At 42.5% G+C, this 15,802-nt stretch overlaps 1 protein-coding gene across 5 annotated transcripts in view; it reads right to left on the reverse strand.

Moving 5' to 3' along the window:
• The window catches only part of sytl2a (synaptotagmin-like 2a), a 40,331-nt gene that overhangs the window by 13,728 nt on the left and 10,801 nt on the right, over nt 1-15,802 (reverse strand). For 3 of the 5 annotated variants that reach the window (XR_006834888.1, XM_046327825.1, XM_046327816.1), the window contains exons 2-7: nt 12,894-13,471; nt 10,990-11,141; nt 10,295-10,421; nt 3,739-3,784; nt 3,223-3,331; nt 607-1,368 (exon numbers count right to left, since the gene is read on the reverse strand). Coding sequence is in view for 4 of the 5 variants with exons in the window: in XM_046327825.1 (XP_046183781.1) it covers nt 607-1,368; nt 3,223-3,331; nt 3,739-3,784; nt 10,295-10,421; nt 10,990-11,141; nt 12,894-12,994 (1,297 nt within the window). In the remaining variant the exon portion in view is untranslated. The remainder of the gene's footprint in view (nt 1-606; nt 1,369-3,222; nt 3,332-3,738; nt 3,785-10,294; nt 10,422-10,989; nt 11,142-12,893; nt 13,472-15,802) is intronic. The other 2 variants (XM_046327856.1, XM_046327847.1) reach the window with 1 other exon arrangement.

Here is a 15,802-nt window from a genome sequence, read left to right on the forward strand (position 1 = left end):
TGATATATTTTTCATTAGGGCAAATTAAGTCAGAAGTTTAATGTGGAAATGACACATTTTGGAAGCCTTTTTTAAAACTCAAATATACTACAACCAGGAAAATTCTCAGCAACAAAATAATAATCAAATTCAGATCCTACATTTTGAACAGAGCAATAAATAATCAAGCAAATTATTGAATTGAACTATGTCATCTACAAGTCAGTATAATGATGTAATAGAAGAAAATGATTTATAAAACATTAGATAACCATATCATTTCAAAGCCTGAATGACCCCACCAATGAAAAAAAGAGCACATTCCTTGCAGTCCAAATTCACCAATCACCATCAGCAAATATTATCATCATACAATAAATGAATGTGTACATTCATGTATGAAAGCAAGCAGGTTAGTGATTAAAAAACAGATCTTACAACACAAACATGGTGAGTAGTTTATAAAGTTTTATTTCCTAAATTAATTGAATACAAACCTAAAATCATTCATTATCTGCACTCCTCACTACAAATATGTGAATAGATTAATGGGTTGATTGTTGACTGATAGATTAAATTAATTAATAAAATCATCAAATGAATTAAATGGAGATGCACTATCCTTACCAGCAGGGACCTGGGCTGGGCCTGTGTCTAGGCATCTTATATCTGGCTTCTCTCTGCAACTCAGACCCTCACCTATGTCCACCTGTCTCTGCATATCATGAATGGGCTGTTGGAGCCAGCAAGGTGAACCTACAGCTGTCAAAACCTCAATGTCTTCCTTTAGTGGTCTGTGATCACCCTGGTCAATACCACTGTTGATGCCACTTTTGTCTGACTGCCCCGTCTCCTCCTCTCCCTCTGGGTGGCTTGTACAGTACAAATCCAGGAGACTGTGTTCGCCCAGCTCCTTTCCATCCTGCATCTCAGTGAGCCACTCCACGCTGCTCCTGCTCACTGCTAGGTCGAATCTCACCTGTTTCCTGTCTATCCAGACCAGGGTCTCTCTCTCTTTAGCAGGCCAGGTGTCTAAAGATGGCTCTAAGACCCCGTTACTGCAGTGCAGCGTTTGTGGACATTGTGGTTCTGGCTGGCAGCTGCAGAGGTTTCGGAACTGAAGAAAGTCAGTGGAGCTACTTTGTTTGAGGATGCTCCTAGGGGCGGGAAAGCTGGCCTGTCTGGCTGCTGGGCTGTCTGGCTGCTGGCCTGTCTGGCTGCTGGCCTGTCTGGTTGCTGGGCTCTCCAAGAGAGAGTCCTGGGATCTGTTAATGATTGTTCTTGTTTTGGGGACAGGCATGCGCAGAGGTGCACTTTGGATGTTTTCGGAACAGATCGATTTTAAGTTAGTTAGATGAGCAATGCAGAACTCAGATGGTGGTAGAAACTCTGGGGGAAAGACAATGGGGGGTGGTGGATAGAAAATTAGGGCACAAAACAGGTGGATAAAGCAAGCATGTTTCAAGAAGTGATGACAATGACGTCTTATGGTTAACACCACAAACATACAGTGGATCCCAATGTAAATGCAAATACATTAATTGGGTGGTGGGGCTAGGGACTTTTAGTACATTTGCATCGGATTACTTTCTTGGTTTACTTCCTTGGTTTAATTCCTTCATGGTTATTGTTATTATCATGATTTTCATAATAGCCTGGGAGATTATTCTACATGAGAGAATGTTAAAAAATACCCACTGGGCACAGTCGTCAGTTCAATGTCTAGTTTTGATTTACATTTAGTTAAGTTGTCAACTAATGTGAATTCAATCAAACATGTCACCATGTCATTGGATTTAGGATAAAAATATGAAATTCCCTTAAATTGATGACTTCTTTCAAATCCAATCAGTTTTCCATGTTGATTCAACGTCAACACATTAAAAAAAATTGTTTGGAATGATGTGTAAACAACGTTGATTCAACCAGTTTTTGCCCAGTGGGTAGTCAGTGCCTAGATTCCTTGAAAAACATGGGAGAAATATTAAGGATCTCCAGCACAGACAAGTCATGCATTGCAGCTTAGTGCTTTGGAGTCAGGGTACATGCATTTATGTGTAATCCCTCTGCTAGTCTGTATTTGCATACCTCCCCCTTTGGCTCGCCTTCCTTCTGGGAAAAACCTGACTAGTTGCTAGATACTAATTGGCTCATTTCATGAAATGCAATTGTTTCAGAGCACATACTTTGAGAAATTGCCACACTATTGTTGCACGTCTTGAAATTAAGGGCATCTGGCTCAAGCACTGTAGTTACAAAACTGAAGTTTACCTAAATACTAGAGCATTAGTTATTATACATGGGAAATGCAGGTTAATCCTTTAGCCAAACAATGAGAATGAACAATGGTAATCATTCTTGTATTCTGTTTTGGTAATTGGAATCTACAAAATGGCTAATGGGAACTGTGTTTTCCTCTTCCCTTCTTACGAGAATGTTATGAAAGAAAGGTGGAAGAAATACAACATACATATTATGTTCATGACAAAAATACATGCTTACAACAATCATGCAACGAGAACATGCTAGCAATCTGTTTAAAAAGCAACGGGGAAATACCGAAAGCCCAGGAGAGGTTTAACACGCATGGCTTTCAATGGGATCAGTTCACCAGACTTACGGTTGTTTGCAAGAAAAATGCTTTGACTGTTTGTCCATCTAGCCGTCCACTCCATTAAAAACACAACACATGGTGTGTTACAGTTGAATCATGAATCCTGAATTACTGTAGTAAACGTGCAAATTACATGATGCCAAATCGAAACCACAACCTCAAAATGTTTCACTAAAATGGTGGTGACTTGGCATAGGAACCCTAAAATAATATGTCAGTGTTTGGTATGTATTTGAACATTTTTGAATGTTCCGTGATATCACTACCATAAGACTGCTAAAAACACAACTTACAGTAAGATTCATTAAAGTAACTAACTTCTCAGCTGTAAGGTTTCAGAACATTTTTGAATGTTCCATGATATCACTACCATAAGACTGCTAAAAACACAACTTACAGTAAGATTCATTAAAGTAACTAACTTCTCAGCTGTAAGGTTTCAGAACATTTTTGGTGCAACATGCAGCGTAGCATTAAGTAATGTTTATGACCACCTTACATAGACATTATGAAAGACCATTCAAATGAAGTGTTATTACCAAATCCATATATTCACTTGATGTCCTTGTTCAGTTTATTCTTGGATACTAAAATGACACCCACAGATAATGTACAGGTAAGGAGCTCACCCCCGTCAGGTGTCTTGGTTTGCTCCATTGCTTCATTGGGTAACTGGCTGTCTGTTTCCTCCAAAGTTTCAGGTGGAAGTGGTGTGCTGTTGAATGGGTTCTGTCTTTGCTTCAGTACAGTAAGAGGAAAACACAGGTTTACATCAGCAATGAAACACCCATGTTGTCCACTTTTGTGTGTGTGTGTGTATGTGTGTGCGTGTGTGTGCGCGTGTGTGTGCACGTGTGTGTGTGTGCGCGCGCGTGTGTGTGTGCGCGTGTGTGTGTGTGTTTGCATGTGTGTGTGTTTGCGTGTGTGTGTGTGTGTGCGCCTGTGTGTGTGTTTGCGTGTGTGTGTGTGTGCGCCTGTGTGTGTGTTTGCGTGTGTGTGTGTGTGTGTGCGCCTGTGTGTGTGTGTGCGCCTGTGTGTGTGTGCTTGCGTGTGTGTGCGCGTTACCATATACTTTGTTACTAAATAGTAAATCAATAGAAATGAACATGAACTTGAAATAAAGTGTAACAGTTACTTCAACCAACCTTCGTGGGGGACTGCAAAACTTCTGGCAGATTGTAGCTGTCGTCCCTATGGTGAATACAATTTAAAATGTAGACATCATTATTATCTTAATCTTTTAAAGAATAACATACACTTGATTAAGGCATGGGATAATGGGAATTTTTAAATTTATTTTACCTTTATTTAACCAGGCAAGTCAGTTAAGAACATATTCTTATTTTCAATGACGGCCTGGGAACAGTGGGTTAACTGCCTGTTTAATGTTTTTAACTCTAGCAATTATGTGGACAATTGGTCGATTATGCCTACAGTCGACCACATATAACTGCCACCACATCAGTTAAGTGCAGGTTCATTTTCATTTGCTGAAAGCCCCAATTCAAAAGCCCCAATTCATTCATGAAAGCCCCAAGTATTGCATGTATCAACATTGACAAAAAACTCAAATTTTCACATCTCAGGTATTTACACTGTAGTTGGCTGACTGCAGTCCAGTTGTTTTCCTTGGTTTTTAGAGTGTAATGGTACCACTCATTCACACAACATACATTCCTCAACAATGTATGAATGAGAAGTACCATGACTGTGGAAACCAACAAGGGCATGTGAGTTCTAACCTTAGAAGCAGATTACTAAATGTCGACTTACTGAAATGCCTGAATGACTCCTTCTTTAGCAATCATGCCCATATGGTCTGGGCTAATGCTTGATCCCATTTAATGTATGTGACAGCCTTACTAAACAGGGGCTGAGATTCAAGTTAGCTTACTTCTTTGATGGTGAAGACAAGACATACAGTGACCATTTACTTTCCCCACATTTTATTAGGTTACAGCCTTATTCTAAAATTTATTAAATAGTTTTTTCCCCTCATCAATCTAAATTTTAGAACATTTATTAAAAATAAATAACTGAAATATCACATTTACATAAGTATTCAGACCCTTTACTCAGTACTTTGTTGAAGCACATTTGGCAGCAATTACAGCCTCGAGTTTCTTGGGTATGACGCTACAAGCTTGGCACACCTGTATTTGGGGAGTTTCTCCCATTCTTCTCTGCAGATCCTCCCAAGCTCTGCCAGGTTGGATGGGGAGCATTGCTACACAGCTATTTTCAGGTCTCTCTAGAAATGTTCAGTTGATTTCAAGTCCGGGCTCTGGCTGGGCCACTCAAGGACATTCAGAGACTCCTGCGTTGTCTTGGCTGTGTCCTTAGGGTCGTTGTCCTGTTGGAAGGTTGAACTTCGTCCCAGTCCTGAGCGCCCTGGAGCAGGTTTTCATCAATGTTCTCTCTGTACTTTGCTCCATTCATCCTTCCCTCGATCCTGACTAGTCTCCCAGTCCCTGTAAAACACCCCCACGGCATGATGCTGCCACCACCATGTTTCACCGTAGAGATGGTGCCAGGTTTCTTCCAGATGTGATGCTTGGCATTCAGCCCAAAAAGTTCAATCTTTGGTTTTTATCAGACCAGAGAATCTTGTTTCTCATTTCAGCTGCCTTTTGGTCAACCCAAGCGGGCTGTCATGTGCCATTTACTGAGGAGTGGATCCGTCTGACCATAAAGGCCTGATTGGTGGAGTGCTGCAGAGATGGTTGTCTTTCTGGAAGCTCCTCCCATCTCCACAAAGGAATTTGGGAGCTTTGTCAGAGTGACCATTAGGTTCTTGGTCACCTCCCTGACCAAGGCTCTTCTCCCCCGATTGCTCAGTTTGGCCGGCCGGCCAGCTCTAGGAAGAGTCTTGGTAGTTCCAAACTTATTCCATTTAAGAATGATGGAGGCCACTGTGTTCTTGGGGACCTTCATTGCTGAAGAAATGTTTTGGTACCCTTCCCCAGATCTGTGCCTCAACACAATCCTGTCTCGGAGCTCTATGGACAATTCCTTTGACCTCGTGGTTTGGTTTTTGCTCTGACAGGCACTGTCAACTGTGGGACAGGTGTGTGCCTTCCCAAATCATGTCCAATCAATTGAATTTACCACAGTTGGACTCCAATCAAGTTGTAGAAACATCTCAAGGATGATCAATGGAAACAGGATGCAACTGAGCTCAATTTTCGAATCTCATAGCAAAAGGTACTTCAAAAGGTACATAATTTCAATGAAACATGGTGAAGCCCAAAAATTGCCCTCGCTAGAAGCCTGTGTTTCAGACAGAAGGAAGTGGATGGCTGCAAACATTCTACTTTTAAACTTGGACAAAACAGAGATGTTTGTTCTAGGTCCCAATAAACAAAGAGATCTTCTGTTGAATCTGACAATTCATCTTGATGGTTGTACAGTCAAATAAAACTGTGAAGGACCTCGGCGTTACTCTGGACCCTGATCTCTCTTTTGACGAACATATCAAGACTGTTTCAAGGACAGCTTTTTTTAATCTACGTAACATTGCAAAATTCAGAAACTTTCTGTCCAAAAATGATGCAGAAAAATTAATCCATGCTTTTGTTACTTCTAGGTTAAATAAACTTCAGTTAGTGCTAAATATAGCTGCTAGAATCCTGACTAGAACCACATTTACAAATCATATTACTCCAGTGCTAGCCTCTCTACACTGGCTTCCTGTTAAGGCAAGGGCGGATTTCAAGGTTTTACTGCTAACCTACAAAGCATTAAATGGGCTTGCTCCTACCTATCTTTCTGATTTGGTCCTGCCGTACATACCTACACGTACGCCACGGTCACAAGACGCAGGCCTCCTAATTGTCCCTAGAATGTCTAAGCAAACAGCTGGAGGCAGGGCTTTCTCCTATAGAGCTCCATTTTTATGGAATGGTCTGCCTACCCATGTGAGAGACGCAGACTCGGTCTCAACCTTTAAGTCTTTGGTGTTCCATCTCTTCAGTGAGTCATATGATTGAGTGTAGTCTGGCCCAGGAGTGTGAAGGTGAACGGAAAGGCTCTGGAGCAACGAACCGCCCTTGCTGTCTCTGCCTGGCCGGTTCCCCTCTCTCCACTGGGATTCTCTGCCTCGATCCCTATTACAGGGGCTGAGTCACTGGCTTACTGATGCTTTTTCATGCCATCCCTAGGAGGGGTGCGTCATTTGAGTGGGTTGAGTCACTGACGTGATCTTCCTGTCTGGGTTGGCGCCCCCCCTTGGGTTGTGCCGTGGCGGAGATCTTAGTGGACTATACTCGGCCTTGTCTCAGGATGGTAAAGTTGGTGGTTGAAGATATCCCTCTAGTGGTGTGGGGCTGTATTTGGCAAAGTGGGTGGGGTCATATCCTTCCTGTTTGGCCCTGTCCAGAGGTATCATCGGATGGGGCCACAGTGTCTCCTGACCCCTCCTGTGTATTTATGCTGCAGTAGTTTATGTGTCGGGGGGCTAGGGTCAGTTTGTTATATCTGGAGTATTTCTCCTCTCTTATCCTGTGTCCTGTGTGAATTTAAGTATGCTCTCTCTAATTCTCTCTTTCTCTCTTTCTTTCTCTCTCTCGGAGGACCTGAGCCCTAGGACCATGCCTCAGGACTACCTGGCATGATGAATCCTTTCTGTCCCCAGTCCATCTGGCCGTGCTGCTGCTCCAGTTTCAACTGTTCTGCCTGCGGCTATGGAATGCTGACCTGTTCACCGGACGTGCTACCTGTCCCAGACCTGCTGTTTTCAACTCTCTAGAGACAGCAGGAGTGGTAGAGATACTCCTAATCATTGGCTATGAAAAGCCAACTGACATTCACTCCTGAGGTGCTGACTTGCTGCACCCTCGACAACTACTGTGATTATTATTATTTGACCATGCTGGTCCTTTATGAACATTTGAAAATCTTGGCCATGTTTTGTTATAATCTCCACCCGGCACAGCCAGAAGAGGACTGGCCACCCCTCATAGCCTGGTTCCTCTCTCGGTTTCTTCCCAGGTTTTGGCCTTTCCAGGGAGTTTTTCCTAGCCACCGTGCTTCTACACCTGCATTGCTTGCTGTTTGGTGTTTTAGGCTGGGTTTCTGTACAGCACTTTGAGATATCAGCTGATGTAAGAAGGGCTATATAAATACATTTGATTTGATACCCGGCCAAAACATAGAAATACAAAAACATAGAAAACAGAACATAGAATGCCCACCCAAATCACACCCTGACCAAAGGAGACGTATGGGCAGCCTGGTGCGTGGAGCTGCCACAGGGCTCACCAGGCTGGGGAGACATACAGGAGGCCAGGTTCTGGGAGCAGGCACAGGACTCACCCTGCTGGGGAGACATACAGGAGGCTTGGTTCTTGGCGCAGGCACTGGATACACTGGGCCGTGGAGGCGCACTGGAGGTCTCGAGCGTAGAGTCTGCACAACCCGTCCTGGCTAGATGGTTATCTTCGCCCTGCAAATGCGGAGCGCTGGCACAGGACGCACTGGTCTGTGCAGACGCACCGGAGACACAGTGCGCAGAGCCGGCGCAGGATATCCGGGGCCGAAGAGACACACTGGGGACCAGGCGCGCTGAGCCGGCATCATCCGTCCTGGCTGGATGCCCACCTTAACCTGGCAGATGCGGGGAGCTGGGATGTGGCGCACTGGAGACGCTGTGCGCTCCTCCGCATAACACGGTGCCTGACCAGTACCACGCTTCTCCCCACGGTAAGCACGAGGAGTTGGCTCAGGTCTCCAACCTGACTCAGCCAATCTCCTCGTGTTCCCCCCCAAAAAAACATTTTTTGGGTCTGCCTCTCATGCCTGCTTCTTTGCCAGGACTCCTGGTAATCGTTGTCATTCCTCCCTTGCTACTTCCGCCCGTTTCCATGGCAGGGTCTTGTCCCCTGCCATAACCTGTCCAAGATGTCCTCCACTCTCTCTTCTCCCGGGCCCAGGATCCATGCTCCTCCTGGCCACGCTGCTTGGCCCTTTGTTGGTGGGAAGTTCTGTCACGACCGTCATTAAAGGAAGACCAAGGTGCAGCGTGGTGAGCGTACATTTTCATTTATTTCGTAAAATGTCACCAACAAAACAAGAAATAACAAAAACGACCGTGAAGCTTACAAGGGCTATAGTGCCCTCACACCCTGACCAAACCAACTAGAGACATAAAAAGGCTCTCTAAGGTCAGGGCGTGACAATTCCTCAACCCCATTGAGGAATTATTTTCCTCGTGGAGGTGGAAGGTTTATGACCACCATCCACATGATCAAATGTCCCTCCTGGACGAAATTAATGCTGGATGCCTGGACATATCTGCAGAAGATTGCCAGGGATGGACCAGGCATGCCAAAATATGATTTCCTATGTGTATTTCCCAAGATGACATGTGATGTGGATGAGAACCTGTGGCCAAATGCAGAATACAGAGTTGACTAGCATTGCTACTGTATATGTAGATGGTGAATATAGAAATGATTGTATTTTGCTCAAGGCCAAAAAATGACATAAAACATATTTAAGCATATTGCATCATGTCTGATTCATTCCTGTAACATATACTGCAGTGAATTCTAAACAGTAGAGAGGTGTCATTCTTGTTTTGTAAAGAAATGTTACAAAAGAAAACATTGTGTAATGCTACCTATTGCTAGTATTTTTTAGGTCATTGTTAAATGAGTGACAAAGTGTGCTTGTTGGGTGACAACCTTTGCTGGTGTTATGGAATTAGTTAGTTTGAGACATGTATGAAGTGTTTTGGTAGTTTTACTACATTTTGGATGTGAAATTAACTACTGTGCCAAGCTGAAAGTTGGTTAGGAGAACTGTGTGAAGAGCTTTGAAAAAGTGATGTAAGTATTGAGAAATGGGTCCTAGCGATTGTAACAAATAAAATAAAAACTGAAGAAAGAAAGTGGAAAGCAGCATCATTCTTGTCTCAAACAATTTGTTGACTGCATTTGATCTAACAGAACAGCATGCAAACGTATGAGAAGGAACTGCGCCGCTTGCGTGACAGGGGGCGAGGCTTCGTGTGTAGGAAGTAGCCGCAGCAGGAGAAAGGGAGAGAGATGACAGACAGAGTAAACTATAAAAATGGGCGTTACACGCAGCCCTAAAAACATCCATAGTTTCTAAAAACATGAACAAAGGGCTAGGGGAGTAAAGTACTTAAGTAAAAATACTTGAAATGACTACTTACGTATTTTTTGAGGGTATCTGTACTTTACTCTACTTTACTTTTACTTTACTACATTCCTAAAGTAAAGTATGTACTTTTTACTTCATACATTTTCCCTGACACCCAAAAGTACTTGTTACATTTTGAATGCTTAGTAGGACAGGAAAATATTCTAATTCACACACTTATCAAGAGAACATCCCTGGTCATCCCTACTGCCTCTGATCTGGCGGACTCACTAAACACATGCATCATTTGTAAATTATGTCTGAGTGTTGTAGCGTGCCTTTGGCTATCCGTAAATTTTAAAAACAAGAGAATGTTGCCGTCTAGTTTGCTTAATATAAGAAATTTGAAGTTATGTTCGATTTACTTTTGACACTTAAGTATATTTAAAACCAAATACTTTTAGTCTTTTACTCAAGTAGGTTTTTTATTGGGTGACTTTCACTTTTACTTGAGTCATTTTCTATTAAGGTATCTTTTACTCAAGTATGACAATTTTTCCACCACTGCACAATGGGTCCATATCATGGAACTCTCACCTGTAGTAGTTCTTGTGCTGTGCCAGTGGCTCCTCTAAAAGGCCCGAGAGTTCTGGAGGAACATACACATCCTGGTTCTCACTGTTCACGAAACTGGGCCTCTCTGCCCACATCTGGGAAAGCTCCACTACAACACAGAACAAATGGGTTGCAGGCCTCAGTAAAACCACTGACAAACCAGATGAAGACACATACTGTATGTCTGTGTCACAGGTGGGATCTAAACCCCAATCTACTGCTCGGGAAACCGACCATTAAGCCAAAAGGAAATTAACTTTTGGGCCAAGGGTAACATTGATTTTGAAGTTGCAGGCAGGGCTACATCATCCCACCAACTCACTTCCACTCTATATGTTACAATACATCTAACAGCCATCCCTCTCGTGAAGTGAAGGATGGAATGAGCATTCCTATTGGACAAACTTAGGTGCAACACCCTCTATGTCTACTGAACATCAACCAGCTATAGAAAATAGGAATGAAGAGAAATTTTTATGTTCTTGTTTCAGAGTCAATTGTTCATATCGATGTTCACCAATGTAATATCCACCAAACAATATTTCAACAAATTAAATGCCTAGGAATAGAGTTACTGTACATCTGCAATGCAGCATTTAGTCATACACATCCGTAATGGTCTTTGCAAGAGTCAACGACTGTCTAAAGTTGCATAGCTTGACACGGTTATAACTCACATATGGTCACAGGTTTCCTCCGACTTATGGATGCTCTGATGATGTCAGAACCATGGATCCTGTCTCTGTGACGCCTTGACTTTGTCTCATAGAACCACTCTCCAGTCAGGTACTTCAGCTGGCCCTTGTCACATTCTTGCTTTTGTAGATTCCTAAGTGGAGAGAGGGTAAACGTTCAAAATATGGACACTTAACAATGGAAAACCAGTAATGGAGACCAGGCAGAGGCAATACAATAAGTTGATGACAGCTTATGTCAGAACCTGGAAAACCTTATTGAGTTCCCTGCTAGCAGGGGCATTTACAGTAACATAAGCATATGTGCTGTTTTTTTTAATAAAGGTGCATGCTGTTGGTTATGAATCTGTGATGTAATCCTTGTTATGAGTCCCATGTATTACAGTTGTTTCACATGATTGCAACAATACCTTGTCAACATTTCTTATGAACAAAATACAGTGCAATCAAGCACATGTTTGAAAAAAGCAGTAGAAGATATACCCAGTAAGTTTTTAAATACAAAAGCAGTAGAAGATATACCCAGTAAGTTTTTAAATACAAAAGCAGTAGAAGGTATACCCAGTAAGTTTTTAAATACAAAAGCAGTAGGAGGTATACCCAGTAAGTTTTTAAATACAAAAGCAGTAGGAGGTATACCCAGTGAGTTTTTAAATACAAAAGCAGTAGAAGGTATACCCAGTAAGTTTTTAAATGCAAAAGCAGTAGAAGGTATACCCAGTAAGTTTTTAAATACAAAAGCAGTAGAAGGTATACCCAGTAACCTTTTAAATACAAAAGCAGTAGAAGGTATACCCAGTAAGTCTTTATATACTGTACAAAAGCAGTTTGAATTCTGTCACAACTTTGTGTTTTTATTGTTTATGAAGCTCTTCACATATCTCAGCAGTATGTTTTTTATTTTAAAATGCCTTTGTAGTCAACCCAAACCAACATTTTTATTATTAAACAAATTAGGATAAAAATAATAAGGAAACAGACATATCTATTAAATACATGCTCAATAACTTTGGTGACTAATAAGTATTTTTTAAGCTGGATGTATCAATGTGTAGCTCAAACGTTCATAATCTATGAGCACAATTATTGTCTTACCTCAATTAGCCACGTTATCCCTAAAAGCAACTGTTTTTCTGCATGCTGTTCTGCACCATTTTCCCTTATATTTCCACCTACATGGGCCAGCCCCCTAGCAATTTGAGTTCTAGCCAATGAGCTACAGCCCCTCGCCATTTGAGCTAGCAAAACATACACACAGTAGAGTGAGAGAGAGAGAGAGAGAGAGAGAGAGAGAGAGAGAGAGAGAGAGAGAGAGAGAGAGAGAGAGAGAGAGAGAGAGAGAGAGAGAGAGAGAGAGAGAGAGAGAGAGAGAGAGAGAGATGACGTGGTGCACATATCTGCACATATGTGCGGTAGTATGCAATTTTTGGGGACCACTTTTGGGGACTACTTTCAGAACCACAGAACTACTGGCTAAAAAAGTATACAAAGGTACCGGAGAATCTCTTTAATATCTTGGAGTTTCCCCACACTGCTATAATACTTTTCTTTAACCCTGCCACTGTTTTCCAGGGCGTGTCCTCAGGACATGTGCTTACCATCTGGCAAGCATCTTCACAGACATTTTCAACCTCTCCTTGTCCCAGTTTGTAATCCCCACATTTTGAAGCTGACTACCATCATTCCTGTTCCCAAAAACTCTAAGGCATCCTGCCACAATGACTACCGCCCTGTAGCACTCACATCTGTAATAATGAAGTGCTTTGAAAGGCTGGCACACATCAACTCTGTCATCTCAGACACTCTGGACCCAATCTAATTTGCACACAGCCCTGACAGATCCACAGACAACTCAATTTCAACTCTAAGGTATCCTGTGAACTCACTTCACACGCTGTTCCTCGGCCCTCTTCAGATCTGTGTCCCTCTTTAATACGGACAGGATCATCTCCTGCTCCTCCTCCGTCAGGTAACTCAGGTCAATCATGGTGCCAAGCCAACTCTGCAGGTCTTATCTCTTATCAGAAAACAAAATGGTTGCCAACTCCACTCAAAGCCACTGTTCAGGGTGAGTCTGTGATGGTGATGGTTCTCCCTTGTTTGGGTCTGTGGCTTGGTGGAGAATCCAGGTATAGTTATGGATATGGGTTATTGGAATTCCAGCAGCCCCTGGTACAGAGGTCCTTGAAGTCAACGTGTGGGTTAGTGAAGGTGGTTTACGTGCTAAAGTCCAGGTGTCAGTTGAGTTTCCAAAGGCTCATATTCAGTGGGTAGATGGCTGGATGAGGGGAGCAGGTAGGTGTTTGGCAGACCTCTATCTCAATCTCAGTATTACTGATTCACTTTTTGCACTCTCCTTGCTGAAGGGGAATGTATTTCCAGGTTTGTATGGACGCGGTAGGGTTAACGGTGCAGCTGCTCGTATATATGTGGTGGTGGTCTGTCAGTGATCCATCATTAGCACCTGCAAAACACAGTAAAACACAATATAAGAGTCTAATTTAAAAAATCAATAATAATAATAATACTTCTTTTAGACTGACACTAAAACATACAGACCTGCATCTTCTTACATATTCTCTAAACACTTTCATGATCTTTTATTGAAAACACTTTTCCCTTTAGTAGCTTTTTATTCCAGAGCCTTTTTATTAAGTATTCAAATGTAATAATTTCCCATGATTGGGGTAACAGGCAGGATGCCATTTTCCCATATCAACCTCACGAGTCAGAGTGAGGCGTTGTGAATATAGGAGACATGTGATACGGTATTGTCAGCTGACTGAGAGAATGTGGTGTTTGAACACTCTTAAAAACATTTTGAGTGGATTCCCTTAGAGAAAGCCCTAGTTGTTCTAAAATTGAATTAAGCTTAACTCAAATTAGGCACCAGTTTAGGACTTGTATCCATATGGAAAGGCCATTTTATTTTCCTACAATCAGTTTTTGTTTCAGTTACGGTTTAAGTTATAGTATGAGTAAACGATTCAAATGACGAAGAATTAACTTGTTTAGGTGAACTTCGAACTAGAGCTGATGTCTGACGAGACAGTAAGACAGTGGAATGGTGCTGTAATGGATAGCTGCCGTTTTACGGAGAATCCTCGATGAAAGGTGAGTATCGGTGAGGACACTATTCTGTTTGCCTACTAACAAATTGACATCTCCTTGACCACTTATTGGTTTCCGGGTCACGGAGGAGAGAGGGCGGAGGAGAGAGCATAACATTACTGAACGTCGTCACTTCCTTTTGAACGCGGAACGAGGGAGAACTTGGTTTGATGTTTTGGAGAGATTTGAAAGTCTCTGAAAAAGTGATCTATTGAAAAGGTTTTGTTACTAGCTAGCTACTTTTTTAATTTGGATCCCGCAACGGGTTTGGCATCCGTTGCTGGGACTGCTGCTATCTGTCCAGGGATCCGACCAAGGGTCTGATGAGCTGCTTGGTGTAGCAGCTAGCCTAGCTGCCACTGTTAGCTGCCTATCAAGCTAGCAAGGTTTCCATGAGGGCTAGAACGCATACCATGATACAGTTATACCTTGTGGCTGGAACCGAGCATTGTGTTGGGCTTGTGACTGTCTAGATCCATGCTGTTTGTTTCTATTTCCATTATCACTGCGACCTGCTCTGTCCGGAACTGCGAGGACTAACAGTGTAGCCTACATTGCTGACAAAGTCCAAAGCCGGTGGGAGTACTGTTGAAGAAAGTGGTTTCTCTCTATCACGGGTGAAGGATCTTTTAAACAAACAAAAAGACTTCTAACAGCAGTTGTTACAAAAACTAGAAAAGAGCTTCAAGTTTTGTGCCCAACACTGGTGGAGTCAACTAATAAAATAATGGACGACCAGACCAGAGAGGTCCAGGTCCTCAAGAACAGTTTGCAGTTCTCTCAGGGTCAGCTCGATGAGTTTAAACAGGAAACCGGCAAGATGACAGCGATCTGTAAGTCATTGAGAGAGGACATCAGTTCTGTATGTGAATCCATGATAACAATGACAGAGAAATCAGATTATCTCAAGGGACAATCAAAGCAGAACAACACTGTTGAGGACGGAATTGCAGAATGTCCACATGAGACCTGGACGCAGTCTCAAGACAAAGGGAGGGAAATGATCTTGGAGAAACTGAAGATGGACCACAGGAAGATTGAGGTAGAGCATGCCCACAGGACTGGAAAACCCACCCCCGGCCCAGGTGACAGACCCAAGCCGATAGAGGTCAAGTTCCTGAGGTTCAGGTACATGGTAGCTGTTCTGGAAAGAGACAAAAACTTGAGAGGAACGTACTGTACATCTTCCTAAATGACGTCTATCCGGAAGCTGTGCACCAGAAGAGAAAATAACTTATCCCGGCCATGCAAGCTGCCAGAGCTAGTGGGGACATTGCTTACATCCGCTACGACAGGCTCATTGTCCACCCTCCCTCCCAAAAGCCTGGAAGGGATGAGAGAACCAAGCCTATGGGTTTGTAGCTTCAACCCCGCGGCACACACACACACACACACACTTACACACACCAACTGATTAATGGACTGCTGAATGTTTAAAAAAATATATATCTTGCTTTGTTTGTTCTTTTCCATATTAATGTGCCTTGCAAAAGTGTTCATCCCCCTTGGCGTTTTTCCTATTTTGTTGCATAGCAACCTGTAATTTAAATAGATTTTTATTTGTATTTCATGTAATGGACATACACAAAATAGTCCAAATTGGTGAAATGCAATAAAATAAAAAAACTTCTTTCAATTTTTATTTGATTTTTTCTAAACTGAAAAGTTTGCCCTTTGCTATGAA

This window comes from Oncorhynchus gorbuscha, linkage group LG02 (assembly GCF_021184085.1).
Source record: "Oncorhynchus gorbuscha isolate QuinsamMale2020 ecotype Even-year linkage group LG02, OgorEven_v1.0, whole genome shotgun sequence".
NCBI classification, from domain to species: Eukaryota; Metazoa; Chordata; class Actinopteri; order Salmoniformes; family Salmonidae; genus Oncorhynchus; species Oncorhynchus gorbuscha.